The sequence below is a fragment of the Staurois parvus genome, unplaced genomic scaffold (genome assembly GCF_062004578.1).
Source record: "Staurois parvus isolate SC_StPar_1 unplaced genomic scaffold, SC_StPar_1.0 ptg000249l, whole genome shotgun sequence".
Classification (NCBI taxonomy): Eukaryota; Metazoa; Chordata; class Amphibia; order Anura; family Ranidae; genus Staurois; species Staurois parvus.
Window position 1 is genome coordinate 65,678 of NW_028318045.1, and position 25,331 is coordinate 91,008.

Below are 25,331 nucleotides of genomic sequence, written 5' to 3' on the forward strand. Positions count from 1 at the left end.
AGCCTAAAGTACAGGTTTCCTTTAACCCCTTCAAGCCTAAGGGTAAAACAAATCTTAAAGCCTAAGTAAACTTTTACAACTTTGACATGTGTTAGTAAAACCGTACATATCATCACAACTACTTTGTGCATCCAGGTGAATTATACCTTGTTTTTTTCAGGACAGATTGGGCTTTCATTTGGTGGTAAACAATAATGTATATCCCTTGTTTTTTCTTTTTTATTATCCAAGAGAAACTGGCCCAAATAGTAAAAAAAAATGTTTTTTTTTTAAATTTAGCTATGTTTTTCTTGTTACTACCATAACCTACCACCAAAGAACAACCCAAAATAAATTTTCCAGCAGCGATACAATATATGTGTGTGTTATTTGTTGTTTGTACTCGTAGTACAGCCCAGAAATAATAGTGCACATTTTCTTTTACTAACTGACATGACGCTGACCTTGACACAAACACTAACCCTGGCACTGAACTAGATCAAACCTTGATCTAGGTGTTTCTTTGTTTTTTATATCTATTTATTTATCTTTTTTTTTTCTTTTTTTTTTTACAGTTGTTTTTTTTTCTCACTCTCTGCAAGGAGTGAGAGATACAATGTATCTGTTTCCTCCATTCAGAGAGAAAAAAAAACAAGGAGGGGAGGCAGGCTTCACAGTAACTGATCACTGTGATAGCCAATAAGAGGCTATCACAGAGATCATATGACCCAGAATCGGGGGTCCCAGGTCCCGATCATTTGAACGGGACCCGGGGCTCTCAGTGACACCCCAGTCTTTGTGCTGGGAGTGCGCTGTGTGGCACAAAGACAGGTATGCAGATATGTGGCCCCATGGAAAAAAGCCCAGTTCTGTAAGGCTGCATATTTGTGTTACGTCAGTGTCAATGGGTTAAAAAACTTTATATAACCTTAGGTCTATGAACTGACTATATATCAAACACATGTAGCACTAGCACCTTAGAAGTCGTTGAGTTTTGGGTTCCCCTATAGTCCTACACAGCCAGGCAACACACCTTTTCTTCAACCCTTGCACACTGAAGACAGTGAACAGTCCTTGAGCTTGTTTTTTTTGTGATTTTATTAAGCGGTATTGAACTTGGATGGGGTTGAGGAGTATATGGGATGGCCAAGGATTTGTGAATGTAAGGACATATTTCTTTAGCAACTCTGTACAAGTCCATAGACAAATAGTCTTTCCTTGAAGAGCTCTCTAGCCCTTCTGGTGTACCTCCTCAGATCCCAGATGAGTCCTCCTGTTCACCCAGCTGTCTGAGGGAATCCCAGAGGAAGGGGACCCAGAAACTGCCACTGTAGTAGAGCAGCCCTAGACGATGAGCTAGTTGGGTTTGCCACCTGACTGCCCTCTCCCTTTATCTGGCCCAGGGGGTTTAGGAAAACTCGCTCAGTCCTTTCCGGTCAGCATGTGGGTTGGTGGCTGCCTTCAGGCCTTATGGTAGGTTGGCTCTTTCCCTGCTTTCCAGGTCCTCTTTCAGCGGATGGTTGAGGCTGGGAGATCCTTTTTCCCAAATCCTGTCTGCAGATGGCCTGGGCCCCCTCCCAGGCTCCACACTCCAGCCTTCTCACATCATCTTCCACCGGTCACTGACCACTTTCTGGTCAGGCTCTTCCATTCCTAAAGCCCATTCCAAGCCTCCAGATTGGGGATTGGTCAGAGTCCCCTGAGTATGCAGATCAGCCCCTCCTCACCCCACCCACTGCCTTCTAGAAACTTCTCAAGCTTATAGACCTGGGGGAGGTATCAGGGAACTGACCTACAGAGCCCTCAGCCCTAAACTAAAGTTGCATGGCTGACTCATCCCAGGCTGACTCATACCAGGCTGCTATCCAGCCTCTAACTAAAACAACTAGCTAGCTCCCCCTGGCTAGGTTTTGAAAACCTGCAGCAACACATTGACTTAGTGGTAGCACATCTGGCTTGAAGTACTGGGCTCATTATGTCTAAGATTACAAGCCACCAAATTACTCATGTCTAAGATTGGGATTGCTAAATTACTAATTACAATTCTACCCATAGACAAAGCATGACTATTACTAAATATGGGAGTTTTGGATGGTTCAGCAATGATCTCATTACTATGGGAAACCAATCATGATGCTTAGGAAGGAAAATCAACTAGACAGAATAGAAGACCTTCCCTAATTAGTATGACTCCTCCCACTAATAATCTGACACCAGTTCTCGCGTCTTGCTTCACCCACAATGACAGTGTTACACCTACCAAGCATGTAGTTGTTTCCCCATGCTTTTTCATGCTGGAGGTGACTGGATTATGCCTGCATGACTGAGTGTCCTCTTAGGACTATAGCCAGCCTAAAGCTGGCCATAGATGGATGGAAATTCAGCTAATTCAGCAGGGACCAGCCTAATTTCAATCCACCTATGGTTATTCTTGCTATAGAAGTTGATGCACTGATCTGCTTAGACATTCACAACAAGCATCTCAGATGCAAAGAAAAGTCCAGGTACAAGAGCCCTAAGGGTGACTGCAGAAAGACTTATTTTATAGCAAGCATTTATCCAGCACCAACCATTTAAGAAGTGCTTTACATACTGTACATTGGCACCTGTCTCTGCGCATTCAAGTTCCCTATCACATGTATACACACACACCTACTTGGGCCAATTTAGACAGGAGCCAATTAACCTATCAGCATGTCTTTATACTGTTGGAGAAAACCATAGTAGCCAGAGGAAACCCCCACAAGCAAAAGGGGAACCTGCAAACTCCATGCAGATAGCATGCTGCCTGGGATTCAAACAGAGGAGCCCCGATGTTGCTATGCAGAAGAACTAACAACTAATGCCAGGAGTTGTCCAAATGCCTTTCCCTAAGAACATGATGTAGGAAGACATCTTAGACGATGTAGGACCTCTCTATGTGTCATACAACTCAGTAAGCAGACAGAAGTGAAAGGTTCCAGTTGAAAAACTCTTTGTGTGCTTTGGCCAAATAGAGGCTTTCATTATCAGCACCTATGGTAGCTCTAAGGCTGCATTCGCACTTGAGCATTTTGTAGCTTGAATCTCCAAACTCCAAAAACGCTCAAACTTAAAAACTCAGTTGTTCCCTATGGTGCCTGTTCATGTTATCAGGTGTGAACAGGCACCATAAAGAACAATTGATTTTTTCATTCTGAGCTTTTATGGAGCTTCAAGCTATAAAACACTCAAGTGTGAATGCAGCTTAAACAGATGAACCCTCTCCCCAACATCATATTTGGCCGTCAAATCCAGAGTAGGCCTTATGAACCTCTAAAATATATAGGTTGACTGGTTCTCACCAAATAAAAAATGACAGTGATATCAGTGGAGTTATACTCACATAGACATTTTATCATAACGCACATTTTTATTCAGGGCTTTAAGGGAATTCATTTCCTCCTCCCCCAGTTCAAAGTCAAATACCTGCAGATGAAAGAAATTGTTATACATGTGTGGTCGTTTATGTTGCTCTTTCTACTGAATAAGGGTGGTTCAACCAGTTCTTGTGAACACAAAGTTTGTTCTTGAAAGTATGTAAACCCTGACAATGAACTTCGGCTATTTGTCCCCTCCCGGGTCTGTTACAGAGCTGATGTGTGTGTGTGTTCTATAGTCCTGCCTTAGGGTGACAATCCTTCTTCGCTATAGATACAGTGCAATGATCACCAGGTGAAAAATGAAAAGATAAAACTATTGCAGCCATCATATCTAAGGACTTGTAAGTTGCAATATATCGGAAGCTGTTTTGTTTTTCAGCGAGTGAATATTTTTAATATTATTTTAATGTTTCATTGAAAATCATTTTCACATCCTATCTTGTCCTCATTTTTGTTACTGTATTGAATGTAGAGATTTGTAGATTTGACTCTATTGCGTCTCCTGTCAGTTTGTTGGAGGTTTTTTTTGCCATCTGTGTCTCATTGGAGAGATTTCCCTTAAAGCGGAACTAAGCTCTCTCGATCAACATTAACTATTTTAAACTTTATGCTGCTAGTATTGGTATATAAATAGGAAGACATATTATATTTTCATGTTGTAACTTTATTTTATTTGTCTTCAGTTGTTTCCTGGTTTCTGGCCTAGGCCAAAACGATGTCATGCATCCCAAGAGTCTTCATGGACATTTTTTTTTCATATGGAGGAAGGGCTTTCTCACCTGAGCACACCCTCCTGCCTACATGCCTGAGCTAAGGGCAGATGGATTCCTGGACGTAAATGCTACATAAATCATCTGCCCTTACTCAAGATGGCCACAGCTAGAAAACCCATCCTCCCCTCCTGAAGACTCCTAGGATGTATGACATAATTTGCCTAGGCATGGAAACCAGGAAGTAACTAAGGAAATGTAAAAAAAAAAGTTTAAAACAAGTAAATAAAATATACTTTCCTATCTATTTACTAACACTAGCAGCACTGTTAATTCAGCAAAAATTTTGCAATTGCATTAGATAACAAAGTAATACATACAGCATACAGTATTGTTTTCTAGGGGCAAACAATGCTTAATTTTGGTGATATTGGGGTGAATTTACTAAAGGAATATAGAGCGGGGTAAAGCCCTGCTGATTTCCACCATCCAATCATGTGCAAGCAAAAATGCTTTTTCACATTTTCTTTCCACATGATTGGATATACTTTACAAAGTGAAGCTTCACACCATTTACTAACGAAAACCAAATGTACTTGCAAAGTATACAGTCTAATCCACCATATTGTCTTATTATTTTATATTTTCCAATCCAAAGACAAAACAAAAAAAAACCCAACATACTGTTCACTTTTTTCTAATTTTTTCTGAAAGTTGCGCCGACTTACAGTGCGACTTTGCCAGGCAACTTGAGTACTACTTTGAAGCGACATTGAAGCAACTTTCAGGGAATGCCTGGGTAATCTTCCTGTAATGTCGGATCCAAATCACATCAATATAGATGAGGATCGGACTTGGAGGTGACTTCCATTAAAGTCTATGGGCACAAGTCAGGTAGAAGTCGCCTTGAAGTAGTACAGGAACCTTTCTAAAGTCGGAGCGACTTCAGTAGTGCTAATTAGGACCGCTCTCCTTGACTAACATGGGATTTCCCATGTCATCATAGTGGCATGTCTCACAAGTCAGAACCCAAGTTGTGGAAGTGTGAACCGAGCCTTACCCCCCAGTCACATCAAGCCCGACTTTGAAGTCGTGGGACTTACAGTGAAGTCGCACAATTTCAAAGTCGGGGGCAGGGGTGGACTGATCATTTGGAAACTCGGGCACTGCCCGAGGGCCTGGGGTCAGTAGGGGGCCCCATGAGATGCCCTTGGTACCTTTTTCATAGACTTTTTTGAGTTTGGGCAAGGACACAGGGGCCCCATGATCCCCTGTTGCCCAGAGGCACCATGAGTTGTCAGTCCGCCCCTGGTTGGGGGACATACCGATTTCAGGTGTGATTTGCAAGACATCTGACACAGATGTCTATGCAAATCACACCAAAAGTAGAGATCGGCGTGGCTCCGACCAAGTTGGAACCACACCGATACGACCGCTGTAATTGCGGACAATAGGGTGCAACTTGGCATGCGATTTGCAAGTCATATGGCATGCAAATCGCATCCCAAGTCGCACCCAGTGCGAGCAGGGTCTTAGGTCTGGAAATGAATAAGAAAGAGTAGATACAAAAGTAAAAATGTTATGAGTAATGTAACATGAGTAATGTTTATAAACAATGTGTCAGATGGTCTTCTGTTTCAACAGCAGCAGCAGCTCCTTCAGCCATTGTGCTTACACAGCTGTCATTTTGACAAATGAAGGAGCAGCAGAGGAGCAGGACAGGGAGTACTACACACAATCTGTATACTTTGTTTAATTTTTTTTTGGGGGGGGGGCGCTTAAGTAGCATGCATAACCTAGATTGTAAGCTCGAAAGAGCAGGGCCCTCGATCCCCTCATGTTTTGCATTGTATTGGTATTGTTCTGTCACATGTTCTGTTCCCCTCTGTAATGTACAGCGCTGAGCGAACTATTGGCGCTTTATAAATACTGTATAATAATAATAACAACTGGTTACAAAGCCAATGACAGCCTATCAATTTCTTTCATGATAGGTGAACTTTAAAGGTCACCTCTGAAAACTGTTTCCTTTCACAGCTCCTGCTCAGTGCTGCAGACAATCACTACCCAGCAGCTTGAAGCATTGGCAGTCCTGGAGAAGAGCACAGTTCTGCAGCATTATGCACAGTGACAAGACTGACCAAAAAAACGGCAGCGCTTCTAGGAGCCATGTAATGGCAGATTCCAATGCTGGAAGAGACACTTACATAGGGCAGGCATCTGCAAACCTCGCAGGTCCCTTTTAAATAATGAAATTTGAGTCTTAGATTTGGTTCCTTAACCACTTGCCCTCCAGAGGATTTACCCCCATTCCTGCCCAGGCCATTTTTTGCGATACGGCGCTGCGTTACTTTTACTGACAATTGCGTGGTCATGCAACACTGCACCCACATGAAATTTACGTCCTTTTTTCGGTGGTATTTGATCACCTGTGCATTTTTTATTTTTGCGCTATAAACAAAAAAATACCAACAATTTTGAAAAAAAAAACAATATTTTTGACTTTTTGCTATTGAACATATCCAATAAAAATATTTAAAAAAAAACAATTTCATCATAAATTTAGACCAAAATGTATTCTGCTATATAACTTTGCTAAAAAAAAATCCCAATATGTGTAAATTAATTGGTTTACCTGAAAGTTATAGCATTTACAAATTTTATATACTGGAATTTAAAAAAAATAGTTTTACTAGTAATGGGACTGTGGGACTGCGGTGGGCATTCTGACACTGGGAGAAACTGACTTGGTGTCACTGACATCCCCAGTGACACCAATACAGTGATCAGTGCAAATAAAAAGCACTGACACTGTACTAATGGCACTGGGCAGGAAGGGATTAACCACTTGCCGACCGCGCATAGCCGAATGACGGCTTCACCGCGGCCGGCCAGTTCTGAGTGGACGTCATATGACGTCCTCCCAGAACTCGCTCTCCTGCGCGCCCCAGGGGGCGCGCACCCGGCGATCTCCGTGATCGCTGTGTCCTACGGACACAGCTGATCACGAGATGTGGTGAAAGGCCGATCCCACCGGCCTTTTACCACGTGATCAGCGGTGTCCAATGACACGCTGATCACAGGAAAATGCAAGTGCCGGTTCTCGGCTGCACTTTCCTCACGCTGTCAGATCGTGAGGAAAGTACTGCCGAGAACCGGCAGTTGTCAGAGCGGGGATCGGCACCGATCATCAGGGCACTGATGATCAGTGCCCTGATGATCGGTGCCCAGCAGTGACCCCCGCAAGTTCCGATCAGCTGTGCGCCCACTAGCCCCGCCCACCCATTCCCAGCAGTGCCCCCACCTGTGCCCAGCAGTGCCCCCACCTGTGCCCAGCAGTGCCCCCACCTGTGCCACTCTGCAGTGCCACCTACCTGTGCCCAGCAGTGCCACCTACATGTGCCCAGCAGTGCCACCCACCTGTGCCCACCCACCTGTGCCCACCAGTGCCACCCACCTGTGCCCACCAGTGCCACCCACCTGTGCCCACCCACCAGTGCTGTCCACCAGTGCCACCCACCAGTGCTGCCAGTCAGTGCCACCAGTCAGTGCCCAGGGGTTGTGCCAGTCAGTGCCGCCAGTCAGTGCCCAGAAGTGATGCCAGTCAGTGCCGTCTATCAGTACCCATCATCAGTGTCACCTATCAGTGCCGCCTATCAGTGCTGCATATCAGTGCCGCCTATCCGTGACCCCTAATTAGTGCTGTCTATCAGTGCCGCCTATCCGTGCCACCTCATTAGTACTGCCTATCAGTGCCCTTTAGTGCTGCCTATCAGTGCCCATCAGTGCCGCCTATCAGTGCCCATCAGTGCCGCCTATCAGTGCCCATCAGTGCCGCCTCATCAACGCTAATCAGTGAAGGAGAAAAAATACCTGTTTGAAAAATTTTATAAAAGAAACAAATAAACTTTTTTTTTTTTTCAAATTTTTTGCACTTTTTTTAATTTATAGCGCAAAAAGTAAAGCGCCCAGTGGCGATTAAATACCACCAAAAGAAAGCTCTATTTGTGAGAAAAAAATGATCAAAATTTCATATTTGTACAATGTTGCATGACCGCGCAATTGTCAATCAAAGTGCGGCAGTGCTGAAAGCTGAAAATTGGCCTGGTAAGGAAGGGGGTATAAGTGCCTGGTAGGCAAGTGGTTAACATGTGGGGAGATCAATGGGTTAACTGTGTGGACTGTGTGTTTCACTGTAAGCACACTGCTTTGCATGGCTCTGCAGAGCCATACAAATCAGTGTGCAGGAGGTGGCAGGGGAGAGAGATCTGTGTTGTTTATACACAGGTCTCTCCCCTGTCGGTGATACTTGGTGATTGCCGGGTGCAGGCGGGAAATCACTGGCCGGGACCTGGTGATTGACAGCCGAGGTCGCGAATGGCAGCGTGAGTAGGGCGTGCGCTCGCTACTCAGAACTGCAGAGTCCCGTATATATACTGTGCATGATGTTGCACAATATTTTTGCTATAGGGCAGCGCGGAAGCGGTTAAAGTGTATGTAAAGCCTAAACTTAAGACTGTAGAAGGGTTAGAATCTGTCAGTTTTTTCTTTGGTATCTGTGTCCTCACTGGAAAGGACCCCCACTGGCTTGGAGAGCATTGTCTGTGGCAAGGACGGACTGACAACTCATGGGCCCCCGGGCAATAGGGGATCAAGAGGCCCCTGTGTCCTTGCCCAAACTCAAAAAAGCCTATGAAAAAGGTACCAGGGGCATCTCATGAGGCCCCCTACTGACCCCGGGCCCTCAGACAGTGCCCGAGTTTCCAAATGGTCAGTCTGCCCCTGGTCTGTGGTACAGAAAGTGATATAAAATCCAAAACGTTTGCTTTTTCACAGGAATAGATAAGGAGAAATCTTCAAATGGGGAAACAAAGAGATCTTCTTTTACTTCTTGCTATGTCTTGCTATGTTCCCTCTGCGGGGAATGCTTTCCGGACAGAGAAGGGACCCTTCCTTTTTTGAATGGACAGAGTCAATGAACGGTACCAATCGCTCACTGTGTTCATTCGTAACTGAAGCATAGTAAACTATGCATGAAAGTAAAAAACCTTCTGTGTGCTGTTCCCCCCAAAGCTCCCCTAAAACTCACCTGAGCCCCCTTCCATCCAGTGATGTGCATGGGACCCTCAGCTGTCCTGTGTTTCTCTCTCTCCTCATTGGCTGAGATACAGCAGCTGGAGCCATTGGCTCCAACTGCTGTCAATCACAGTTAGTGAGCCAATGAGGAGAGAGCAGGGGGTGGGGCCGAGCTGCAGCTCTATGTCTTATAAACACATAGGGGCTCAGGAATGAGTGCACACCAGTGCCCCCATAGCAAGTGGCTTGCTATTAGGGGCACTGGTCAAAGGGGAGGAGCGAGGAGAGTCAGTGGGTGACCCAAGAAGAAGAGGTTTGGGGCTGCACTGTGCAAAACCATTGCACAGAGCAGGTAAGTATAACATGTTTGTTATTTGAAAAAAAATAAACCATTAATATCACTTTAAACTTCAGCTCTAACCATTCCCTATATTATCCAAAGCTTATAAAAAGGTTTGGCGCAGTTTGTACCTGCAGGTTCTCTTTGATTCTATGTTCAGTGAAACTTTTTGCAAGAACGACAATCCCTCTCTGCAGCAGATATCGAAGCGCCACCTGAGCCGGAGTCCGGCCAAGCTTCTTTGCTATGCCATTCAGGACTGGGTCCTCAAGGAGTACAGGGCAATCTACACCAATCCTACAGAAAAGCAAACAGACAAAGCTCATTCCAAATATCTAAACAACCTCGCCACCAAAAACATCAGGCAGGGATAGAATTAGAATGTTACACCATTGCAACACATATCATTGTAATTCTCCAATTGGTCTGACAGACAGCTGTATCGGACATGCAGGAACAACTTCAACTACTTCTTCATGGAGATAAAGGGAAGGAAGCCCAGAGTGTTTTGTTTTTATTTTAACAGACTTTACAGAATAATTGGAAGATGAGTATGGCATGCCCTGTGTTATGCTGTGCTCTAGAAACCATGGCTTCACCCATTTCATTACTGCGGCATGGCGAAAATGCCAAACTGACAAGACAACTAATAATAAATAATAATGAAGTAAAAAATGGTCATATGATCTGTCAGTATGCTAGTTGTTTGAAGTCTCACAAGATTTCAGAGGCAGCAAGAGCAACCTGGGCTTTAAGCTGAACTCTGGGCTCACAAGCCTTTAATTAAATATAATACTTAATAGCCACTGAGGACATGATTACAGTTTGTGCTCACCAAATTCCTTTACAAAGCCAGATATTATCTTGTAAAAGTAGCAGTGACGACATCATCATAGTGCTGTACATAGCCTGTGAAGAGAGCAGAGCTGTGGGAGGGACCCAGCAGACCCCACCCACTATAGGCTACTTGCAGGAAGGGGCAGTGACAAGACCAGTCACCCTGCCTGCACAAGGAGAGGGAGTGGCAGTGACCGGTCTTTATTACAGGAAGCTCCTGCACAGGGGCAAAGTTTTAAACTGGATTACCCCACAGATTTGGAAGAAATTCACAAAGCACACCAATATTCAAGTAAGAATAAACATGCCTCTTGTGTTGGATTTCAGCTTAAAGAAGCAAGCTCTTTCTATTCAGACTGTGCATGTAAATACAGTTGAGATCAAAATAGTTTTTCAACTTCCTATAGAAACTTTTCTATTTACCCCAATGCCTGGTCCCGGCTGGAGCCCAAGACACTGTAGGCAACTAGCACAATGCTCTTGTCCTTGCAGAACTTCAGCAGTTTCTCTTGCTTCAGGTACACATGGCATTCTACCTGTACAGACAAGAAACACATTAAATAGAATTTTATGATCAATCTCAGTTTATTAAAGCTTTTCAGAAACTGTACAAAAAAGTCAAACTGGCACATAAACAATACAATGGTAGGGAATAGAACAAAAAGGGACTAAGGGTGGGTGTGGGAAGAGGGGGGAGAAGAAGGGTAGACAATAACACATGAGGCAATAATAAACAATAACAGACTGCACTCAGTATCTCCAATTACAGACTGTGACGGGTTACTTTGGGTGGGGGGCCCATGGAACACAGCTCACTTTGGAGAGGTGGAAGACCCCTGTCTCAGCTCCCCATATCCCTATTATGTGTAAGTAACCCTGTGCCTGTTAGGGGTACAGGGTGATCTGTCCTAATATTGGGTTTGGGGGTTGTTGATTGTTTAATGCCATGTGGTTGCATCCCATTGTTCTATTGTTTGTCTTGCTAGGGAGCAAACTATTATTGAATGTATGTGTTTATGTGTATTAGCTTAGTGGGGGGTTGTCTCCCAAAGCCCTTCCTCCTGTAGGGACTGTCTGTTGGTGTGAAGTTTGAATACCTGTGTGTCTCTTGTTGCTAAGTGTATAAAAAGCCAGTTCGAGTTTCAAATAAAGAGTTCCATGTTCAGACAGACTGGTGTCATCTAGTCTTGTTTAGTCGGCTGTGGGGTCTGTGGTCGGTGTACGGACAGGGTAGCGGTATTATAACGGAAGTACCAAACGCAGACTGGGTCGGTTCCGTTACACAGACCCAAGAGTAAAGTGCAAATAGTTTTGTTGTACAAACAATATCAAGCCCCCGAAGGGCACAGATTATAAAGACTAAAAGAACCACAATAAAAAAGCACAAACCCTAAGGGACAATGCACCATACAGAACAATTGAGATCAGCCTGAAAAAAAGGAAAGGAGCCATGGAACCCACCACAGCAATCCACACACCTCCCGTTCCAGAAAACAATCGCCCAGAAAAACAAAAATAGGAGGGGGAAAAAGGAAAAAAAAAGAGGGGGGAGGGGAGAGAGAAGGGGAGAGAAGAATAGCGGAGAAGGGAAAAAAAGGGGGAAAAAGGAAAGAAGGAAGAAAAGGAAAAAAAATATAAATAGATCCGCCTGAGAAAAAGCACCCAGTGAGACAACAAACCAACATGAACCAGAAAGAGAGAAAAAGGACAATTCCCGCTCAAGTAGTCATGAGGGTGTGAGTACGGAGGACTCCCTATACATATGCCAGGAGTGCCAAGTCTGACGACAGCGTTCCACAGTGCCCAATTCCTGAGCCAATAGCGACTCCATGGGGTTTATTTACTAAAGCTGGAGAGTCCAAAATCAGACTCCCTTCTGCATAGAAACCAATCAGCTTCCAGGTTTCAGTGCCAAAGCTTCATTGAACAAGCTGAGGTTAGAAGCTGATTGGTTTCTATGCAGAAGGGAGTCTGATTTTGGACTCTCCAGCTTTAGTAAATAAACCCCCATATGTCTAATGTGATCCATCTCCTCAACCCACTCCAAAAGAGTCGGAATACAGCTAGTTCTCCAATGGCGAGGTATAACCAGCCTGGCAGCTGTCTAGCAATGGTGAAGAAGGCCCGTTTGATAGATTTGAAGGAGCCAGGCAAGATAGAAAGCAGAACAATTTGGGGCGTATTGGAGACCGTCTGGTCTGTAACCTCCAAGTAGACTCGCAAAATACAATCCCAAAACGCATAAATAGGGGGACATTCCTACCAGACATGAAAAAGGGAGCCAGGGGCAGCCCGACAGCGCCAACAGAGATCAGAGGTGGAGGGGTAAATCCTATGAAGGAAGGTGGGGCATCAGTACCACCAAGTGAGCAATTTGAAATTGGTTTCCTGAGCCCTACTGGTCAGAGACAAACAGTAGGTAAGGGTAAAGGATTTCAACCAGTCCTCATCCGATATCTGAATGGCAAGGGCCCCAGCCCACCTGGAGGTGTACAGCGGAAGATCCGGATGAACCGTGGCCAGCTTAAATACAATTTTATATATAATCAGGGATACCAAGCCTGGGCTTGCTGGTTCACATATCTGTAGTTGCAAAGACTACCATTAAGTCATATCATTTGTAACATTTTTTAATATTCTAGCAGCTTAACTTAGATGGTGTTAATAGGATCAATCCACCCACAAGTGATATAGAATATAATTATAACCCTGTGCTGCTCTGATCCCCTCAAATGAAATATAAGTTTGGGAAAAGCTGCTCTCCCCAACACCTACACATTTCTGTTGTAGGTGGATGGATGAGTCAGTTCCTGGCTTTTTACAGGTTTTTTTATACTGCTAGAGTGAGATCTCCCTGACCTGTGTTTGTCCTGGGAATCTTAGGTAGACATGTGCAAAACAAAAATATTTGGTTAGTTTCAAAATCTAACAAATTTTGTGTAGTTGGATTCTGTAAATTTGTTCAATTAATTTTCGAGATTCGTTTCGGTAATTTGTATTCGAATTCAATTCAAAAACAATTCGACCAAATTCGAAAAGGCGATCGTGTTTCGAAGTTGGTTCAACCAAATTCGAAATTGATTCAACAAAATTCGGAAAAAGGTCAGTCGAAATCGAAAAGATTTCAACCGAATTAGAAAAATAAAGGAGAGCGGAGGACCAGTCCCCTTTTGGGTGGAGCTCCGCTTTAAATTTGTTTTTGAATGTTTGTTAGATTTTGTTTTCGTATTTGTTTTTGATTTTGTTTTCGAATATAGGTGGATGGATGAGTAAGTTCCTGGCTCTTTACAGGTTTTTTTATACTGCTAGAGTGAGATCTCCCTGACCTGTGTTTGTCCTGGGAATCTTAGGTAGACATGTGCAAAACAAAAAAATTTGTTTAGTTTTAAAATCTAACAAATTTTGTGTAGTTGAATTCTGTAAATTTGTTCAGTTAATTTTTGAGATTCGTTTCGGTTGTAAAATATCGTATTGTCTCGATATTTTATTAACTTGTATTGATGAGAAATGTGCAGATAGAAAGTCCTTCCACTTCTTGTATAAACTCAAAAAGATGATTTAATAATAACATTACATAAAATTAGAAATAAAATATTGGCATACAGAATGTTTAAATAATGTCCAAAAAATATAGTTAAGTTCTTGATAATAAGATTGTATATATGTATATGTGTGTGTATATGTGTGTATGTCTGTCGCAACAAGGCTGCTATATAGAGTGAGTGAAACTCAAACCTTTGTTCTACTCTTAAAAGAGCAATCCAGCCCCCACCAACCTAAAAGTGGGTTGGTATTCTCTTGTAGTCCCACTAAGATAATTGACACCAACAGGAGGTATTAAAACAAACCTCCAGTCTACTTCTTCTAAAGTCTGAGCGTAACCTAAGAAGGCCTAGACAAAACTTCACTGACATTCCATCAATTAGAATACATTAGATGTATAACACATACATATATATATATATATATATATATATATATTCTCCTAAAAGTAATCTTACTAAGAGTTATCTCGTATATAAATATCGTAATCAAGAAATATTACAGTATAAACCTTGTAAACCGAACAATTCACTAGTTAGTGAAACATATAATCTCTTACATAGATGGGGGAGGATGGGGGAAGGTTTAGCTAATTGCTCTCATATGTGGCTTGAATGTAAAGGAAAAACCCAAGATATATGTTCATATGTATATTTACAGACTATGAAGTCTAATTCCTTACTTTTCCCAATCTAGAACAAATATAAATATAATAACTCAATTATTCTATTAAGATCCAACTCATTCATACTTATGTTAGTACTGTTAATAAGAAGATATTAGATATTGGGTTAAGGAAAGCTTCTAACATTTCCCTCTCAAAATGATCAATTTTATCGAATCTTAATCATTTTCCTTATCTTAATCCATTTATACACATTCTCGTCACTTTCGTATCCATTCATGCGTTTTTGGATCTTAAGATAATTGATCTGCACATATCTTTAATTTGATTCTATAATGGGAAAACATATTCTTTGATAAACCTTTTGTTATGTATCAGATAAAAATATTTTTTACCCTTATAATTTTCCTTTTACCAAATAATTCATCCCCTTAATAAATGTATAACTGTAACATTATAGTACAATACTTTAAAATATGTCACTTAAAAAATAGATGTTTCATATTTTCCCTCCAAAATGTGTCTAGCACACAGTTCTATAATCCATACATTTTTTCAAAATACCTTATTGACATTTAACCATAACATATGTTCTCTAACTTCAATCCATACATGTATATCAAATGATTTTTTTTAAAAAACATACATATAACAATGTAAAGCTTGCCTAAGTTTTTCTATATGTACCTTAGAAAAACTTATCTCTAGCTTAATTAACAACAGATGTTCTAACTAAGTAGAGTGACTCTGTTGTAACAAAAGTTTAACCCTTTCACTTCTGAAAATACATAGTGTGTGATTGCAAATGTTCATGTGAAAACTGATCTCATCTTGATATGGTAAACATATTATGTCAAAATAAAATGTACACACAAAAAAAAACCAATATATCTGATGAATGAATTATTTCATCAGTAGTCAAAAGTCAATTGTTTTATAAGTTCTTCCTCTATGAGATGCCTTGAGATGTCTTGTCTTCTTCTAGCGCTCTGTAAAGTTAAAATAACTTTATTGAACATAAAAAGAACAACAAAAACTATGATGAATGAAATTCTTGTTGCAAAGCTTCTTCCAGAATAAATTTCCTTCTTGGAAAATGTATTATCATCTGAAAGGTTTAGAAATATTTGAGTTTTCTTCCTTTAACAGTTACTCTTAGGTCATTTCCTGTAACAGAAATGCAGAATCATTATTTTGGCATTGATAATTTTACATGGATTAATCCTCTTACATTTATCTGTTAACATTACATATCACAATCACAAACATTTCTAGTCATGACATGGAAGACATATTTTGATTATAACACTTCTTATTGACTTGTAGTGTTCTATTTTAGAATGCAGGCACTTCCGCCTGACAATACTAGGGTTGCTGATGCAAATCTCAACCATGGCATCACCTGCCTGGAGTTTGTATGTTCTCCCTGTGCTTGCGTGGGTTTCCTCTGAGTACTCCGGTTTCCTCCCACACTCCAAAGTCATGTTGGTAGGAGAATTGGCTCCTATCTAAATTGGCCCTAGTATGTGTATGTATGACTGTGAGTTAAGGACCTTAGATTGTACACCTCTTGAGGGTTAGGGACTGATGTGAATGTACTATATATGTAAAAAGCACTACATAAATTCACAACGCTATATAAGTACCTGAAATAAACAAAAACAAATATAACAGGACGCTACATCTCCATTATTGGTCATGATTCAAAACCTTGGTTTCAAAACCAAAGAAAGGTTTTGTATCAACCCAGAGATGACAAAGGATTATGCCTTTGATCTGATCTCTATAAAATTGGAAAAATGCGTAACTGTTTTCTGTATTGGCTCACTTCTTGTAGTGTAAGACTGATCTGCAGTAATACATACTGGTTTAAAACTTTTCTCAGTTCCTATGTTGAAAACATGAGGTACAAACTTCTCACCTACAGCTGTACAAATATGTGTTGGTATGTTTTCCTGAAAATGTCTTTTTGTTACATCTATCTGAATGTGTTTGGAAGACAGTGTTTTGTACCATATAGGATAATTTTCACGATAATTGTCTGTTGAACCATCTTCCTCTAGGAGTTTCAGTGATGAATCAGGTGTCTGTAATATGATCTTACTTGATCTCACAATGTATTCAGTTATTTTGACTGCAAAGAAAACACTTAACAATTTTTTCATATGTGCATCAAAGTTTTTCTCCATATTTGTCAAAGTTCTTGAGAAGAAACCTATTATTTTCTGATTACCTTCTTTTAATTGTGACAAAGTTGCTGAGATTGCATTATTGGAAACATTGGTTTCTAAAACAAAAGGAATTTTACTACAAAACTCAACAGTATTTAATGTAGTAGCATTCTGCAAATCCCATTTCAATAGTTCAAAAGCTTCTTTCTCAGTTTGATCCCATTGTTCCAATACACCATCTTTTTGTCTCAAACGATCAAATAATGATCTAGACTTCTCTGCAAAATTGGGTATAAAATCTTTACAATGATTTACTTCACTCAAAAACTGATGCAAAGCCTTGCGATTTGTTGGAATTGGATAAGCAGAAATAGTTCTAACTTTTTCTTGCAACAACTGTCTCTGTCCATGACTAATTTGCATATGAAGGAATTCCACCTGGCTTTTCATCAACTGAACTTTCTCTGTATTCAATTTCAATCCTGCTGTTTGTAACAACGTAAATATTTCAGATAAAAGAGTGATATGTTCAGTTATATTTTGTGTAGACAAGAGAAGCTTGTCTACATGCTGGACAATACATTCTGGCCTAGAGAATTTAGATAATATTTTTCCCAAATACTCATGAACAATGCCATCACTTAAATCTAAGCCTGGGGCTAATCTTGTGAATGTATACGTTTCTTTGTTGAAGCTAAAGGCAAGTTTATATTGACAACTCTTAGCTAAGGGTACTGATAAATGGCTATTGGCAATTTCAAGTACTGAGAATATTTTGGCCTTGGCATCCAGATGTGACATTATGTTACAATCAGGAACAATAGATCTGTTATTTGTGATGCATTTGTTCAATGTCCTGAAGTCAACTGATAAAGAATATGAATTATCAGCTTTGATAGGCCAAATACAATTATTCACCACTGATTGTACTTTCTTTAAAATTCCTTGCTGTAAAAACTCATCTACAATGGCAGAAATTGGATTAATTGATTCTAATGGCAATTTGTATTGAGGTTGAGGCTTAGGGTCTCTACCTTCAATGTCAACTTCAAAATTTGTAAACAAACCTACATCATTTTTGCTTTGACTCCAAAGTTCTTTATGTGATCTAACCAATTGTTCCAATTCAAGATTGGTTCCTGTATGTGGCCATTTATGATCTGAAGACATGTCAGCAGTTGCTGTACAAATACTTCCAACATTACAGTACATGGAAGAATCAATTGATGTTGATTTGGGCCTTCCACATTCATCCAATAAAATTGGAGCAACATATTCCAACGGTAAGGAAGAAGAATCTCGATTTGATCCTGATTTAAATTTCGACAATGGCAATAAACCATTCCTATTAATGACAACAGCACTGCTTACCATATTGTTTAAGCTGTTGTTAACTCTCAGTGAACTGATCTTTTTAACTTCTGAGGCATAAGGCAACTCAGACAGACTATTGTTGGAACATGGAGGAGCAGATTGTTCAGAAATTATATTTTGGTCTTCTAATTCCAAAGCTTTTCTTTGTAAATCTAATTTATAATGAATACAATCTCTTTTCAAATGACCAAATCGTTTACAATAGAAACAAATAGTATTTCCTGTCTGCTCTGAGACTCTCGTCCTGCCTGTGACGTATTCATCATCATAATTGGGTGTGGCTAAGCACATGGTCTCTCTCTGTTCTCCATTTTGAACAATTAAACTTTCCTTTTTCTGATTATTTAATTTAAGTTGTCTCCTAACTGTATCAATAACTTTGGCTGCGTGATCTAAATCATTTTTTCCAGTAGCAATAATAAAAGATGCTGAATCAAGATACTTGAATTTTTTAACAAAAGCATTTACCATAGAAGGAGTCTCATTGTCTAAATTAAATATCATTTTGTATACTTTAGAAAATCTATTTTTAAATTCAAAAGGATCATCATTAATCGTAGCTCTTAAGGAGTCTAAGATTTCCAAAGAAGGAGTTTCCTCTCCAGTAGTAAATTTCAATAATTGACGTAGTCGGTCTGATGCATTGCTATGCATTTCCTCATCATCCTCAATATATGGCGTTTTGATTAATCTACATGCCATAACACTGGGGAGCCATAAACAGAATAGAAAATTTCTTTGCTCCTGATTTCAAAAAAATTATTACAAAAATTTTCATAAACCTCCATGTTATAGAAAGCATCGGCGTCCATATCATAGGCTGGCATATCCTTCAAAATTTTCATGAGCTGATCAAGGATTTTAAGATTAAGTTTTGCAGCTTTATTCCTTAATTTTCTCTTACACATTTCTTCCTGATCTATAAGGTCTCCTTCTATAGACTGGATCTCTGGTACAAAAGATTTCTGTTTCTCTGCCTTAGTATTCACACAAATTCTTTTTACATCATTCTGCAGGTCAGATAACTGAATGTCTTTTGTTTGAATTGCACTTTGCAGATCATCAATTTGCTCAGTCAAAATCTGGCAATTAGCACATACACTGCTCTGATCTGGCTTCATTACACATGTAGCAGTCTTAGGAACATCAAAAATCATGGCATTAAAAACATTAACTAACTTCATTACATTTCTAACTTGTTTGCTCAGTTTCTTAAAGGAAAACTTAGATTTTTCTATCTTAATATTAGCCTGTAAGCATTCATTATACATGTACCGCCAAAGTTCATTATCTTTAAGTTAGAATTCAAGAATCTGTCTACATTTGTTACTCTCTCTAGATAATTCATCAATAAAATCCATTACTTACCGATTAAGAAGGTCTTTCTTTACATAACGCGTCTTTTCTCTCTTGGCGGGAAATGACATCACCAAGGAACAGCGTTGCTTGCAATTGCGCAAAATTCTCACCAATTCTGCTTTTAGGTTCTCGATTATGCCAACGATTCATCTGTTGCAGACTTTACTTCTCCTGAAAGCTTGATTTCATATTTTGCTGAGTTTGCAAACAACGTCCCTCTCATCAAGGTGAAAGAGAAAAAAGGCAAAAATAAGCGATTGTCGGAAACGAATCGAACTGGAGGCTCGCCACTGTAAAATATCGTATTGTCTCGATATTTTATTAACTTGTATTGATGAGAAATGTGCAGATAGAAAGTCCTTCCACTTCTTGTATAAACTCAAAAAGATGATTTAATAATAACATTACATAAAATTAGAAATAAAATATTGGCATACAGAATGTTTAAATAATGTCCAAAAAATATAGTTAAGTTCTTGATAATAAGATTGTATATATGTATATGTGTGTGTATATGTGTGTATGTCTGTCGCATCAAGGCTGCTATATAGAGTGAGTGAAACTCAAACCTTTGTTCTACTCTTAAAAGAGCAATCCAGCCCCCACCAACCTAAAAGTGGGTTGGTATTCTCTTGTAGTCCCACTAAGATAATTGACACCAATAGGAGGTATTAAAACAAACCTCCAGTCTACTTCTCCTAAAGTCTGAGCGTAACCTAAGAAGGCCTAGACAAAACTTCACTGACATTCCATCAATTAGAATACATTAGATGTATAACACATACATATATATATATATATATATATATATATATATTCTCCTAAAAGTAATCTTACTAAGAGTTATCTCGTATATAAATATCGTAATCAAGAAATATTACAGTATAAACCTTGTAAACCGAACAATTCACTAGTTAGTGAAACATATAATCTCTTACATAGATGGGGGAGGATGGGGGAAGGTATAGCTAATTGCTCTCATATGTGGCTTGAATGTAAAGGAAAAACCCAAGATATATGTTCATATGTATATTTACAGACTATGAAGTCTAATTCCTTACTTTTCCCAATCTAGAACAAATATAAATATAATAACTCAATTATTCTATTAAGATCCAACTCATTCATACTAATGTTAGTACTGTTAATAAGAAGATATTAGATATTGGGTTAAGGAAAGCTTCTAACACCGTAATTCGTATTCAAATTAAATTCAAAAACATTTCGACCAAATTCGAAAAGGCGATCGTGTTTCGAAATTGGTTCAACCAAATTCAAAATTGATTCAACAAAATTCGAAAAAAGGTCAGTTGAAATCAAAAAGATTTCAACCGAATTAGAAAAATAACGGAGAGCAGAGGACCAGTCCCCTTTTGGGTGGGGCTCCGCTTTAAATTTGTTTTTGAATGTTTGTTCGATTTTGTTTTCGTATTTGTTTTCAATTTTGTTTTCCAATTTGAATTTGTTTTCTAATCAAATTTCGGCCGAATTTCGTTTTGTTATTCATTCACGGATTCATTCAAATTCGTTATTTTTGTAATTCATTGTTCGGATACATCTGAATCTCTGAATAACGAAAAAATTGGTCCGAAATGCGATTTGGAATGAAACGAACAGCACATGTCTAGTCTTGGGTGTTCCTGTCCAACTGCAGGGATGGCGAGAACCATTATTAATGGGCACAGCAGATGTGCAGACCTAGGAACACAGCACAGGGATGGTGAGAGAGCCCCATAATCAGCACAGCAGACATACAGACTCCAGAACACAATGCTGGGATTTCATTGACCCCTGGCTCACATCTGTGCGGATCCACACAAAAATCCATGCTGCTGCACCACCCGCAGAGAGGAATGCAGACCTGTGGGCTGGTGCCATTAATTCTAATGGCACGCCTCCCACACTGGAAATTGCAACCGTACTGGGAACCGAGGTTCCCCTGCAGACTGCGTTTTCCCGAAGAAGTGCAGGGACTTCTTCCCTGCGTGTCCCGGGGCACGGGAGTCCATTCAAATAGCTCTGGTGCCCATGCAAAACGCGGCCTGCAGAAACGAGGAGATGTGGACCTAGCCTTATAGAGTCCCTTATAGAGTCCCTGAGGAATAGGAGAGACTCTCAGATGGTTTAACTCTCCAGCATCTATTAAGGTATCAGTATTAGAACCATTTAAGAGAAAATAAAAAATGTATAATATGAAAATGTAAATGATATACTTATATATAACTTTCCAAAATTCTGTGCACAGAAGTCCCTATATACTGTTTATCTGGAGGCCAACGAGAACACATGTGAACAGAATGGTGGCAGAAAGATCTCACTATCAGAGTTCCCATGAAAATCAGTAAATAAAGAAATAGATGTAAACTCAGTCACACAAATCTCATATAAACTTTAACATGTTGTAATTTTAAAATGTTTTTCTTTTTTTAATTTGCAGCTTTTAAAAAAAAATAATCACTAGTGATACTGCTACGATGATTCCTACATTTCCTGTTATAGGGTGACAACTGATTCAGAGTTGTGCTCCTGCACTATCACCCTTGCACATGCACACATGGTGAAGACTATATGCAGCTGTGCCAATATACATTGTGCAGGAATGGACAACCATTATCAGCATCAGGGAATCAATCCAGAATAGAGATGAGCTTGGGCATCCTCTTAACTTATCTCTATCCGAACTCCAAATTCACGCTCTTTTTTACTCCATTGAGCCGAAAGCCGGGTCATTCCCACCCTACAGTTCACCTCTTTGTTTATAGTAGGGCAGGGCAGGCAGCTCATTGGAGTAAGACTTGGTTCACATATATGCATTTTGCATTTGATGCTTTCTCCAGTGCTTTTTAGCAGTTTGTTTTGCGTTTTTCTACACGCGTTTTTGACGCTTTTTGACCGTATTTTGTGTTTTGTTCAGCTTTTTTTTTGTTAAAGTGGATTTATTTTGTTGTCGGGCAGAATAAAAATGCAAAAGGCAGCAAAAATGCATTTCAGCAGCTTTTCTATTGAACACTATTGTAGAAAAAATGCTGATTTTTGCTTTTAAAAAAGTTCCAAAAACGCAGCAGCTCAAAAAAGCATAGATGTGGACATGTCCCATAGGGAACCATATTAAATGGACTGTAGTGCATTTCTGAAAAAAGCACTAAAATGCATTGACGTGACCAGAGCCTAAAAAAAGAGTGCAGGTTCAGATTTTGTGTAGAGATGAGTTCAGAGGATGCCCTGGCTCATCTGTAGTCCAGAACAATGATGTGCAGCTGATGCTTGAGCACGTGCATGTAGAAAGGAAGTGATTGAAAAGGGCCACAGGAGATCAGCAGCATTGATCTCCAGTATTTTATGTAAAAGAAATGATGATTGCTCATGATACACAGTGTTTAATCAAACTAAACAGCTCCAGTTTGGGTTCTACACCCACATTAATTCTGATGTTAAAAATACCTTGAGAATGCATTACCTGATTTACATCCACTTTAATAATAATCTTAATACAGCTTTGAAAATTGTATTACCTGATTGCAGACGGGCTTATATTTCAATCCTGATTTATTCAAAATCTGTTCCAGCTGCTGGCGATTGAAGTTGGACACTCCAATAGATTTGACCAGACCTGCATCTATACAACGCTCCATAGCCTGAAAATGATTTGTAGGAAATTAAAATACCTGCTTGTACGGTGATCCCCAGCAGCCCTTACCCCCATATTCTCTTCCTATTTTAACTACAAATTTCCAGATATAGACAGAAGGCAGAAAAATAATTAAGAAACGTTTACAGCTGTTTATATATTTTGAGGCTTGATGCTGTCCCATTTACTCTAGGCACGGCTCACAGGTGCCTTAGGGCTCATGTGCACTGCAGCTGATAAACTCACGTTCAGGAGCTTTTCTGCATTATTTTCAGCAGCCCCTGAACTCTCCCTAATGTTTTCCTATGTATCCATGTCTTTCACAGTCGTTTACAGGCACTTTAGTTTACAGTTGTTTTTTTGAACACACCAAACTTGCATTCAGGAGTAGATTTTATCAGCGTTTCAAACGCCAAAAACTTGCAAACGCGTGTAACTGCATTTATAAGCGTTTTTAACTGTTCCATATCCAAATGCTGTCCAGAGCCTTTTTTCATCATCAGAAATGCATACAAAGCGTTTTCCATGTATTCAAATGGACCCGGTACACCAGCGCAGTCAGTTCCAAGTTTTGTGAAGGACAAAATGGTAGAACGTGCCGCATTATGATCATGATGGGATCCATAGTGAATACAACCAGAAAAGACGGGTCATCTCAACACATACTGCTCTCTCTGCTTCTGCTCTCTCTATTCCATTCAAAATGTCTAAAATAGTTAATTTTTTACTATTTTTCAGTGCATTCTGGGCATTTGGGAAGGTCTCCTGAGGTTATCTTAAAAAGCGATTCTAAGCGCAAACGCGCATAAACACGGTATGCAAATGCAGCTAAACAGACTTTTTTTGACCTACGTTTTCCAGCAGTCAGTTTCCATCCTTCAGAAGAGTTCCCGTGTACATGAGCCCTTATGATAAATACAGTGCTGTTATTTTATTACATTCTAATTGAGCCACATGTTTACTTTAGGCATATCATTATCACCTCCCAAGTGTCTTGGATGTCTGTGTCGCCATAGAGGTATTTCCCATCTTTATCCACTGGAATCAAATCATCACTGGGCTTGGAAAAAAAACATTATAGTAAATCAGTGAGCAAAAGAATAAAATAAAAAGATTCTCTAACACTGTATGTTTTGGGAGCAAACTAGATGCCTGTCATCTTTTAAACATCAACAGATAGGCATTATTTAATATTGAAGTCTGATCTGCTTATATTTTGCCTTTTCTGTACCCCCACCCCACCACATCAACATGCTAATGACATTTTTAAAAGAGATGTATGGCTTAAAAGAAAAACAAAAAAAACAATCATATTAACCTAGATGACTGCAGCACCAATCCCAGCTGCAGCTGTCCTTCGCTGCTTCTAAGATTGAGAACTGAGTGGTCAAACACTGCTGATCACACAGTTCTCAGTCTTCAGCCTGCAGAGAGCCCATGACTGTCAGTTACTGGAGTGCCAGGCTGTGGAGGGAGTGAGAATGGCTGGCTCAGGCTCTCAGCGGCTCATTGAGAGGCTAAGCCAGCTACTGGTCCAGGCATCTGGGTGGATCCCGACTTTAAAGTCAGGATTTTTCCTGAGCCTGGAGTGGCTGAGTGACGTCAGCCAACAGCGGGCTTTAGCTCTCTGTCTGCTGTTTGTTCTGCATGAACTGGCAATACTTCTCTTTTAACCTCCCTGGCGGTGTTCCCGAGTGTAGCTCGGGGTTAACTATCAGTACCAAAAGCGGTAACCCCGAGCTACACTCAGGATTACCCTGCAGCGTTGCTCTGGGATTCCCTCTTGCACTTACCTTGTCCTGCGTTCCCGCGATGTCCCCCCTGCAACGTCCCCGGCCATCTCCTCTGGCCGATGCCGGCATCTGTCTTCCGGGTTCCGATACCCTGCGAGCGCCTGGACATGCGGGGGACAGAACCGGCGGGAAATTTTACAATTTTAAAAGTGACATTCACTAAAGTCACTAAAATCACATAGTAAAACATTACTGTATCAAACCATTTCACATACATTTTGTCCCTACTGCTTTGTCCTGTGCCCTGCCTGCATTTTTACCGTCCTTTCTGCCTGGAAACTGAGAAACGTCCATGGCGTCCAAAAAGCATCCCTTTAGGTCAAAAGCGGTTTTAGACCAGCTAGAGAACAGCGATAGTAAATCAGAACTACTTGCAGAATTGAGTGATAATGATTCATGGGGGAAATTCGTCATCAGACACTGAAAACGATTTTGCAACTTTGCTCAGTGATGTGCGAACTTGGCGCTATATTTCAAATTTCAGTGTTTTTTGTT

At 40.3% G+C, this 25,331-nt stretch overlaps 1 protein-coding gene and 1 long non-coding RNA gene across 3 annotated transcripts in view; both read right to left on the reverse strand.

Moving 5' to 3' along the window:
• The window catches only part of LOC149459677 (estradiol 17 beta-dehydrogenase 5-like), a 57,332-nt gene that overhangs the window by 2,652 nt on the left and 29,349 nt on the right, over window positions 1-25,331 (reverse strand). Inside the window, exons 4-8 of one of the 2 annotated variants that reach the window (XM_089680637.1) lie at window positions 24,026-24,103; window positions 22,928-23,050; window positions 10,767-10,879; window positions 9,638-9,803; window positions 3,367-3,426 (exon numbers count right to left, since the gene is read on the reverse strand). In XM_089680637.1, coding sequence (XP_089536763.1) covers window positions 3,367-3,426; window positions 9,638-9,803; window positions 10,767-10,879; window positions 22,928-23,050; window positions 24,026-24,103 — 540 coding nt within the window. Of the gene's footprint in view, window positions 1-3,343; window positions 3,427-9,637; window positions 9,804-10,766; window positions 10,880-22,927; window positions 23,051-24,025; window positions 24,104-25,331 lie in introns of both variants that reach the window. The other variant, XM_089680636.1, reaches the window with a different exon arrangement.
• Window positions 13,876-19,554, reverse strand: LOC149459678 (uncharacterized). Its single transcript, XR_016313200.1, has 2 exons — window positions 19,425-19,554; window positions 13,876-15,678 (listed from the first exon to the last, which is right to left on the reverse strand). It is a non-coding gene; the product is annotated as an uncharacterized LOC149459678 (long non-coding RNA).